General features: G+C 34.1%; 1 protein-coding gene across 2 annotated transcripts; it reads right to left on the bottom strand.

Moving 5' to 3' along the window:
• Nucleotides 1-329: 329 nt before the first annotated feature.
• On the bottom strand, nt 330-10,736 carry LOC122293188. 2 transcript variants are annotated; one of them, XM_043101680.1, is made up of 11 exons: nt 9,063-10,736; nt 7,349-7,725; nt 5,759-6,108; nt 5,459-5,607; nt 4,748-4,837; nt 4,521-4,619; nt 4,330-4,384; nt 3,843-3,881; nt 3,659-3,697; nt 3,078-3,529; nt 330-747 (listed from the first exon to the last, which is right to left on the bottom strand). In XM_043101680.1, the coding sequence occupies exons 4-10, from the start codon at nt 5,526-5,528 to the stop codon at nt 3,499-3,501; spliced, it is 423 nt and encodes a 140-aa protein (XP_042957614.1). In that variant the 5' UTR covers nt 5,529-5,607; nt 5,759-6,108; nt 7,349-7,725; nt 9,063-10,736; the 3' UTR covers nt 330-747; nt 3,078-3,498. The 2 variants fall into 2 exon arrangements, with proteins under 2 accessions (XP_042957614.1, XP_042957615.1); XM_043101681.1 differs by having other exon boundaries at nt 4,748-4,834.
• Between the last annotated feature and the right edge of the window lie 471 nt (nt 10,737-11,207).

The following is an 11,207-nucleotide window of genomic DNA, read 5'->3' as shown; positions in this document are numbered from 1 at the left end:
CAAGCATGCAATCTCTTGCGTTGCCACCGAAGAGATCTTAAGTTTATATTGCAAAACACCATATCTCACAATGGATTAGCTAAAACCAAGCTTCATCTTCCTATTGAAGATGTCTCGGGAATAGGTCGACTTGATCATATTTCTAAGAATGCATAACTGAGTCCATATGAAGTAGATGACTGGAACACTAAAGTAAATAGTCAAAGAAATTGACATCAGTATTAATCCATCAGCTGACATTGCAAACTTAGATATTGTGCGACCTAGACTTGCAAACGGTAATTCGTCACCTAGCATGACTACAAGAGCAACAAAAAAGGCCATCATCATGGTTAAAAAAGATAGCATTAGGGTAGAAAAACCTACAATCATCTTTTTCAGTAAAACCTCAAGAAAATCTTCTTCTGTGTAACGTGTTGTGAGGACTTCCAAAAATTTCAAGACCAAAGTTGAGGACAAAAAAAGGTACATTGCATCGAGTACTATGAAGATCTTAAACCCTATTTTCTTATAGAGTATTGGAAAGCCTTTTGTTTGGTCGTAACCACCTGGAATAGTAAAAACACTAGCGAATGTAATGGTAACAACCAGAGTAGCCACCACTATACTTGACAATGCTGTACCCTTCATCCATTTTTCTCCCTTCTCCTTCATGTTCCCGTGGTTCTTTGTAAACAGTTGTCGGGGAGTTAAACCATTTTTGTTAGTACTTTCTTTAATCTTGGGATTGACAATTCTCTCCACAAGCTGCATTTATTAAAAAAATGCTATCAAAATCAACTGCATAACTAGGGGTAATGTTAGAAAATTTTTAACATTTTTATGTAATCATTACATAATGATCATTATTCAAATACAAAAATTAATACAACTTTTACAAACTTCAAAACAAAAAGCATATTAAAAGATGATAGTCAAACAATTTTTTCACTTTATAATATTTTTATTCAAATTTTTTCTTTCATTTTAAAAAATTCAATAAAACAAATTCACTCGAACTATTTCATTATTATTTATAAAATTTTAAGATACTCCAAGTGTCCAAACATGCTTAATTCTCAAACCTTGCAAACTTTGCTTAAGTGAATTAAAAAAGAGAACAAAAAAGACAAGAGCAAATTATGCCAAAGGAAAAAAGACGAATAAAAAAGCACGTTTTAGGAAAATTAAATGACTATTAACTCCAAATATATATCCCGTTTTGATATAAAAACTTACTTTTTAAACTACATACTTTATATATTTTATTTCATAACTTGATGCTATATATATGTTATATATCAATAGCACAAATAAAGAGTACTAGGCGATGTGGCTTAATAACATAAATTGTTATTCAATAATAATAGATTGAGATAGTTATAGTTGGTGATATGGCTTTATGAAAATGGAGTTTATTCTTTGAAATTTTATAAGTAACAGATATTTTCCAATTATTTTTATTCTACCTAGTCTATGGTAAAATAGCCAGCTCTCTTTAAATTATTTTTGTGTGTATGCGAATATATTATATTTTAAATGTGTAAATTGAAAAGGATAAGAAAACTGGGAATGATTAGAAGACCAATCCTAACAAGGAAGGGGAAGAGAGATGTTGTGATGAGGATTAACTATGAGAGGTTGTGTAACGCCCCAATCATGGAAGGCCTAAATCACATAATTTATACTCTAAAAGAACTAGTCAATAATACAATTAGAACTCTATTGAAACCTTATAAATTAGAGTAAGAACTTCTTCTTTCCAGGTAATGTGGGGTCTCATTCACCACATACTCTTATCCTTATCATATAGGGTATCACCCTTAAATTCCCGATATCCTGGTCGGGTCTGTCTGTCGTAGGTGGCACGGCTCAAGTCCCACATTTCTGACCATTGAAATAGGCTTTGATACCATTTGTAACGCCCTAATGGAAGATCCAAACCACATGATCTATACTCCAAAATGATTAATCAATTATACAATTAGAGCCACATTGAAACCTTATAAAGAGCAATAATTTCTCATTCCTAAATAATATGAGATCTCATTCACCACCTACCCTTATTCTTATCATTTGGGTATCACAAGTTAGGAGTTCATGGACATCGGGATCATATCTCTACCGTCGAAGATCTACACCCCCAATCTCTGTTTTCCTTTTAAATCCTCTAAAAGTTCGTTTCAGATACAAGGCTATAGCCCTTATAGAGCGTTCGTGCCTAAGGTTATTTTCGGTTCTTTCTTTTTGGAACTACTTTGATTTAAATCAGATCAATTATCAGATCCTACTTTTAGCATGTCTATGTTGTATTTTGTCTCTAAAAAGTTGTGCAAGGTGAGTGATACGAAGAAAGCCGTACATTTGCCTAAGGTGACTGCTTGTTTAGTCTCTTGGGTCATAAGAGATCGAGTGTATAAAAGTACTTATTATGGGTCCATTACAATTAGAGAAAAAATTAAAAGACCAATACCTTTTGCACTAGTTGATAAGGAAAAGATGTATTAGGTGCGTAAATAAGAAGCCTATAAATATAATTTTTCGCTCTTAATGGATCGTCGCTCCTTTGAAGGAGCGGATCGGCCATGGGTATAAATATAGATAGAGATAGGGTACTGTGTTGCATGTATGAGACTATTGTACAATGTGAATTCCACACGTTTATTATTATAAGTCTTTCTTTTCACAAGTTAGACGGGAGTTGGAGAACATCTCTATCAATATGTTCAGGTAATGATGTGTTCTCGAAAAAGGGAAATGCTACACATCATCTCACACCACACACTTTATATATTAAAATAATATTTTTTATTTTTTTTATTTTTTATTTCATTTTATTCTTATTAAACTAATTAAATTATTCTATTTATCATCTATACATTACATATTTATTATAGAAAAAATGAAAAAAAAAATTAAAATAAGTGTGGTGTGTAAAGAGTGAAGATGATAAGAAGAATTTTTCCTCGAAAAATGGGTTGTCAGAGCATTTATGGTTTAGTAGTTTTGAGTTTGTTGTGTATCTTGTTTCCTTTCTAGAATAAGAAAATTTTAAAATATGCCAGAGACACACATATATATAGAGAGAGGGATATGACCTTAAACCATTGTAATTATCTTTACATATGTAAAGCTGCACCAGAGATTTGATTGAGCATGGTGGAATCTTCTATCATCCCTACCATATGTAATATGTTGTCATCGTTGCAATCTCCATAAGATGTCAAAGTGTTCTCCATATCAAACCCATGATCTATATTGCTAAAGATCTCATATTGGCGATATAGAACAGCAAGCATGAGTATGTTCCTCGAATTTCTATATTTATTTTCCAAAAAGCTCGGATGTGTCCTCGCTACCTTAAGAACAAACTCGGAAATCCCATTCTTGACAGCAAGGGTGATTGCATCACAAATTCCACCGATGTTTTCAAGCTGTCCAGTTTGTATGAATGATGTTGATATCTCCTCACACATGCAGGAAACAAGTTCCTGGGATTGAATATGGAGCTTCTTCATTTCATACAATTGCTTGATTGCTTTCCGAATTGCTGAAACAATGCCAATTTAATTAATTGGATGAAACTATAACAAAAAATGAAGAAGAAAAAAGAGTACAAAAATTTCAAACAAAAAATATATATCTAAGATATGATTTTGATGGAGTAGAGACGGTATACCGGCCAACAAAATTGGAGTTAGGTGGAGCGACAGTAGCACTGCAACGTGATCAAAAAAATCCTTTCAGTACTTACAGACATGATCATATAAGTTCCACCAAAACAAAGCTAGTAGATAACTTCTTACAAAAATTTCTAATAAAAATTATCAAGATATGATTTTGATGGAGTGGAGACGGTATACCTAAAAACGATACTGGGACTATAAGTGGAAGAATTGCCTCTGCAAAATGAACAAAATCTTTTCAGTAGTACTTATAGACATCATAAAAGTTCCACCAAAACAAAGCTAGTTGAATATTTCTGCTTCAAATTAATATTGTACAATTCTTAATTTTTTGCAAGTCCCCTGCAATGCTAAAATCAAATCTATTTAATAAGTACTATGGAGATTTCTTTTGTATTAGTCTTTATTTAAAAAAAGAAAAAGAAAAAAGAAATTAAAGAAAAGAATTACTTCGTCCACACAAAAATCCTATAAAAGTGGTTTTCCACGCTGATATATGCCGATCAGTTTTTTTCTAACTGAATTTTTGAGTTAACTTTTTGTTGAGCAAAAACTGATATTTTCGCTGTAGTCAAGTCAGAGTATTGTCTATTTTAAGAAAGAATTCCAAACAAAAATTATTATATATCTAAGATATGATTTTGAGGGAGTGGAGAGGGTATACCTAACAAGTCGCTGACATGAATTGATAAAAGATAGATCGCGCCGAAACACTGGCGCTACAAAGTGAACAAAATCTTTTCAGTACTTGTAGTGAATACTGAAGTTTCCAAATTAGAATGAATGATATTTCTCAAATGTTACAAGCCAAGAATGAGGGAATAGTTATAATTAGTTAAGGCAGAGAGATAGTACCTGATTTGATCCTTGTAATTACTTTTTTGCGTTGGCGACCATTTTCAACGTTGGGAATGTTCAAATGAGTTTCAAAGGTGGCAGGAGCCGATTGATTACCTTTCAGCAAAAAGCCCAACAAATATCGGAAAGATCAAGTACTGTCAATCCAGGTCTTGGATGAACAATTTTCTTTTAAATTAGCAACAAGAAAAAAAAATCATGGAAAGTAGGGCAGAAAGATATACCTGATTCCATTTGTATAACTTGATTGTGTTGGCGGCTGCTTTCAACGTTGGGAGTGTTCCAACGAGTTTCAATGGTGGTGGCAAGAGCTGCTGGATCAATGCATATGGAAAAATATAGTTGTAAGCACAATTGTGCACTAATCTGTGCACCAATGTGATATGATTGGTCAAAAAGTAGATTTTATTGAAAATAGTATTAATTTAAATTTTAAGTATGAATAAATCAGTATTGGTACACAGATTAGTACGCGACCGTGCTTGTATATAGCAAAACTCATGCATATACCTTTCGGCAAAAAAGGCCAGCAAATCTTAACTCCGTGACAAATATCGGATAGAAGTACAACTATCAATCCAGGTCTTGGATGAACAATTTTGATCTTTTAAAAATACAACAAAAAATATAATGGCATGTATATATATTATATATATCTCTTTAATTGGCTCTATCCGGATATATTGAATCCTTCAAACGAAACATATATAGCATTGAAAAATTATATTTGTGAGGAGATACTAGAATCAAATCTTACCATTTAAATATGTAGATGATGTGTTCTATACAACAACTTGAAAGTAGAATAACTCTATAATATTTCACGATTGATTGGTACATTCGTCTTGATTCTCCATCAACTATCAACATAGTAATTGAAAGTAGTGGCAAACTCTAGTAATGAGAGAGAGAGAGAGAGAGAGAGTAGCACTAACAGTTATAGATCCATTGTTTCCAGAAGACGAGTCGATTTCCACTCGGAAATGCGTTCCGCATAGAAGCCATGCTAAGAGGGGGGACTCGCCGCGGTCGTCAAGAGCATGTGTCAAACTTGGGTAATGCCGGATTAAATGCAAAGCAAGATCTGTTGTGTTGTGCGAAGCGTACATGCAGCAAAAGAATCATGATCAAAATAGGAATTAATTAATTATAATGCCAGGATTTCAAATGATCGATCGGATATAATGGACAATAATATATATTCGGTATTACTAAAACAAAGACTACGTTGTTACCCAAATTGCTGGAATATATTGCACGGTTAAGAAGCATAGCTCCTTTGCGGCGTTTTTCTACAAGCACCAGATCATCATGATTCAACAAAGTGAGAGGATACAAGTAGAGCGCCAGTTCGGATCTTTCATACACAAGAGCCGTTGTTAGAGCTGTGTAACCATCACCATCTTCAATCCCCAAGTCTCCTTTCGACATTCGACTCACCAACTCCTTGACTATATGGGCATGTCCAGTAGTAACAGCAATGTGAAGAGCCGTTTGGCCTTTATTTGTGATTGCCTTACTTACTGCCTCTCGTTGATAATCAAGGAAGTCCTTTGTAGCAGTCAAATTACCACGATGCACAGCCCTGTACAAGTCCGCATACTGAAGATAATTTCAATTCAAGTAAGATAAATAAATAATAAATGCAATTAACCATGAGCAGCGCCAGCTGGAGCTGCTGAGAAATACTCCGATTTTGGGGATTCGCCCGAATTTGCCACACTCGGCACCGTATCCAGTAAATTTGCGGTGGTGCCAGACTGGCAGTCCATCCCATAATATATCTTTTAAAGATTTCATTAACAATTAATGACTTAATTAAGTTAAAATTATGTCAATTAAGTTAATTGGGAAAACTATATATATATATATGAATATGTAATATTAATTAAATAGAATTCTCATATTTGTAATCCATCATTTTTTAATAATTTGGTTTTTAAAATTTAAAAATCGATTTATGTTTTAAAAATTCTAAAACCACTTAAAGTTATTTTTTTCAGCTTTTAAATTTTATTTTTCTTAAGGGCTTATTTGGGATTGCAGTAAGAGTTTTAAAAAGTGTCTAAATAGTCTTAAAAGTTCTTTAATGAAAAAATTAGACTATTTAGATGTTACATATTAAAGTACTTTTAATCTCAAATAAATTAAAATGTACGTTTGCCTCATACGTGCTTTTTCGAATAATACAAAACGTAATTCAAATTTTAAAAAGACTGTTAATTGATGAAAACATCTATACAACTTTCAAACTTTTAAAGATATGATCATAATTTTTAAAAATTTAAATAATCATCATTTCTACCTTAAAAAATACTTTTTTAATTTGTTTACAAACAAACGTAATATATTTAAAAGTGTTTTAAACATATGATTACCAAACAGTAAATAACTTTTTAATAGTTAAACTTATTTATTAAATTATACACTATATTTCTTATCAGGAACATTGTTTGGATTAGAAAACATTCTCATCTCATCATTACATCTTTTCTAAATTTTCATACAAAATATAATAAATAATTTAACTTTTTTAAATCTCAATTTAATTTTTTCAAATTCTAAAATAATAATAATAATTTTTTATTTAACTCATCTAAAACCATCTAATCTTATTTTGAAACCAAACCCAAATCTTTTAAATCAACTTCTATCGTTTAATGTTCACGGAGTCCTTGGGTATAATTAACTAGGTACGACGGTACTTTCAAGCCTATTGAATTTATTTTGGATTGAGTTACCAAGGATTGTAATTTGTTATGCAGAGTTGAATCAATTTTTGAGCGTACGTGGCAATGTTGAGAGAGAGAGAGAAACTGACTCACCAAGCACGATCAGATACTTCTTTTTCAAAGTTTGCCAAACAGTCTTGGTTGAACGAAAGCTCCTAATCTCGGCAAATGCGTCTGGGCCGCATGAAATCTGGATCACATGTAAAGCCATGTAATTCCTCCTCCTCCAAACGTTAATAGGAGCAGCAGCATCAACATCATCGGCACCATTATCATCGACATCATCATTTTCATAAGCAGGTGCATTTTCGTCCTTGTCAATGATGACCTTCCAAATATCTTGACCCTTCAAGTAGGTTCACACCCGAGTTGTCCAATCCGGATAATTATGTTTGTCAAGTAATTTAGGAACAGGAATAGCCGCAGAGAAGGCAGTAGTACTCTTTGTTTCCATCTTAAGTACCAATAATCTATCAGCATATATATAATCTATCTGGTGAGTAGAATATTAGATCGAAGAAAAAGATGAAGTGTTCAAGAGATCAGAGGCAAATTTCATATATAGTAATCTTCAACTTTCATTACAGTCCTAATTTTATTAATTATAATTTAAAGTGAAATCTAATACTAATAAAATTGACTTGGTGAGAAATAGCATGATTTCCTTAACTTCAATCATTGATCAAATTAAAGGATAAAGAGATCATGAAGCAGCTACTTGCGAGGCAGCTAGCCAGCTGGAAGACGGAATATTTTCCAAAACTGTCGCTCGTATTTTAAGTTTCACTTGGCTGTTGTAGTCACTGGTAGTCCTCCGTGAAGAAATGATGGCTGCACAGCTAACCAGCGTATATATAGGCTTGAGTAACGACAAATACAATTTTAAAATATAATAAAATAATATTATAATAATATTTTATTTAATTTTTAACTTTCATCTCAATTTATCTCAACTCAACTCACTACTTAACCGACCCACTTGTTTGAGTAGTGAGAAGTGTTGAGAAGAGTTGTGAATAAAAATAACAAAATAATGAAAAATAATAATATAATATTGAATAATAATGAAAATTAATGAATAGTAGTAAAAAGTATGTGGCAAATAATAATAAAGGCTGATTCATACACTTGTAATAAACTTTGTACACATCTAGTTGTGTCAGCATCAGATTTACAAAAAAGAATACTATCATCCGTACAAAGAAGGTGGGTCACCATTGGAGCTCCTCTACAAACTTTAACTCTCGCTAAATCTCCTCTAGCTTCAGCATCTTTTAAGAGTGCAATTAACAATTTTGTACAAAGGAGAAACAGATAAGGGGAAAGTGGATCCTCTTGTCTAATCCCCATTGTAGGTAAAATTGGACCATGAGCTTTACCCTTAGTTAAAACTGAAAAACTAACAGTTTTAGTGCATTCTATAACAATGCTCACAAAGCTGGCAGCAAACCCCAACTTAAGCATAATCTTCTCCAAAAAATCTCACTCTACCAACCATACGCTTTGCTCATATCTAACTTAATAGACATATACCCATTTTTTCCACTTCTCTTGTTTCTCAAATAATTGACTAATTCATAAACAATGAGGATATTATCACTAATCTACCTCCCTCCCACAAAAGCACATTGTAATTCAGAAATGATAGCAGGCATAAATCTCTTCATTCTATTAACCAACACTTTAGATATAAGCTTGTACAGCACATTACATAAACTTATGGGGTGATAATTAGATACAAGCTCACAATTTTTCTTCTTAGGAATTAGGCTTATAAAAGTATGGTTTAATGGAGGATGCAATTTACCTGAATTAAGAGAACCCAGCATAGCACTTGTAATAGAATCCCCAACAATATGCCAGTAGTTTTAGAAGAACATTGCTGACATACCGTCAGGGCCTGGAGCTTTAGCGGGATGCATTTGATCCAAGCCTTCTTTAACTTCAGCTGCTAAAAATGGCTTGCTCAATTCCATATTCATCTCAGCAGTCACCTCTCTCTCCACTAGCCTCAAAATAGGTTCATAATCTCCTTATTCCGTTGCAGTAAACAAATTCTGAAAGAAGTGAACAATCAAATCATCCCTCTGACCCCTTTCGTGCCACACCCCATTGTCATCCTTTAAGTGCTTAATAAGATTTCTTCTTTGTCTTTAAGAAGCTCTAGAATGAAAATATTTTGTGTTTTGGTCCCCTTCCTTTAACCACTAAATCCTCAATCCTTGTTGCCACAAAACTTCTTCCCATTCAAGCCACACTTGCACATTCTTCTGAGACTCACGAAGTCCAACAGTCTTCGGTTGAATAGAATCCAAGTTTTGCATCCCCAATAGGTGTCTTCTAGCCTCTTGCAGCTTCTGATTGACATGCCCGAAGGAAACCTTATTCCAAACTGTCATCTCCTCCCCACACCCCTTAATAAGTGCACTGACCCCTTCCATATCCATCCCTCTACCTCTGTGATCTCATACCTGATTAATAATTCTTTCACACTTCTCCTCTCCTATCCAAATAGCCTCAAACTAGAATTGCTTACTTCTAGGAAACTTCTCCTTAATACCAACAGTTTCAAATATCACTGGAATATGATCTGAGCAAGCTGCCACCCCATTTAACACCACAGCTTGAGGAAACATTTCACAAAATAAATCATTCCCCAAAAACCTATCAAATCTTTCGCTCACCACAGCATTACCCTCCCTGCCATTAATCCATGTATACTTAGGACCCTTAAAACCCAAATCACGGAGATTACAATCATCCAGCACCTCTCGAAATGCTTCCATTTGTGCTAAAGGCCTCTTCCTTCCCCCCTTTTTCTCATGCATATGAAGAATTTCATTAAAGTCACCCCCTAACAACCAAGGCATTTTCTCATATGAGTTTAAGGTTCTGATAAGGTTCCATATATATATATATATATATATATCCTACTCGATGCATCAAGATGACCATAAACACCAGTGAATTGCCACATACCCGAACCCTCTAAATTAATATGAACATCAATATGAAATCGCGAATAAGATCTTACCTCCACATACACATGAAACTTCCACATCAAGCATAAACCCCCACTACACCCCATGGAATCAACAACAAACAAGTTACTGAACCCTAGTGCATACTTACAAGACTCAATTGCTCGCTGATGAAGCTTCGTCTCCTGTAGAAACACTAGGTCGTTCTCTTGTGAGTAGCTCACGAAGAGCTCAAATTCTCTGTGGGTTCCCAAGCTTACAGGAATTCCAACATATGGTCTTCATGGCTTTCGGCAGGGCTGAAGTCAGCCTCTGTCGATAACTCAATTGGAACCTCATGGAGAGAACAAATCCAATCGTTAGCAGAAATGGTCTTCACTTTTTTCGCTGTTACTTCCTCCAATAATGGTGATGCTCTACGTTTCAAGCTTCCCGATGAAGGTTCCTCGATGGAAATGGAGCCCTTAGCCCTGCTCGCCCTCCTGCCCGAAGCTTGGTGTTGTTTCTTGTAGTGAATTGGCTTTACTTCCTTACATATAGAAACTGGGCCTAAGTTGAATTGGCCCACATCGCTGCCCAATTTGAAACAACCCACATTTGCTGTAATTATATATAATTCTTGGAGAATATATACATATATATATATATAATTGAATTGGGGTTCGTAACTGAATCTAAATTGATAATTGAATTTTTTTTATTTAGGAGGGTACGAAAGTTGATTTGATTCATGAGAAGTGAAGATATTTGCTTTAATCTTGTGTGCGCCAGAAGCAACCTCCTACGTACCTAATTGCCACATTTTGAGATCAACCAAGTTTTCCGTGAAGAGAATGGTTTGGATCAAATGGTTTGGTAAATCTGGGAGCTGCTAGATCCTGTGAGACCTCCCTTGCTTCCGTTGCACAACTTCTAGCTAAATGCTTGCTAATTCGATTACATTGATGGGACTTCAAAACTGAATCCTAGCC

This window comes from Carya illinoinensis, chromosome 14 (genome assembly GCF_018687715.1).
Source record: "Carya illinoinensis cultivar Pawnee chromosome 14, C.illinoinensisPawnee_v1, whole genome shotgun sequence".
NCBI classification, from domain to species: Eukaryota; Viridiplantae; Streptophyta; class Magnoliopsida; order Fagales; family Juglandaceae; genus Carya; species Carya illinoinensis.
The sequence above is the reverse complement of the archived record's forward strand: the minus strand, read 5'-3'. Positions and strand labels throughout refer to the sequence as shown.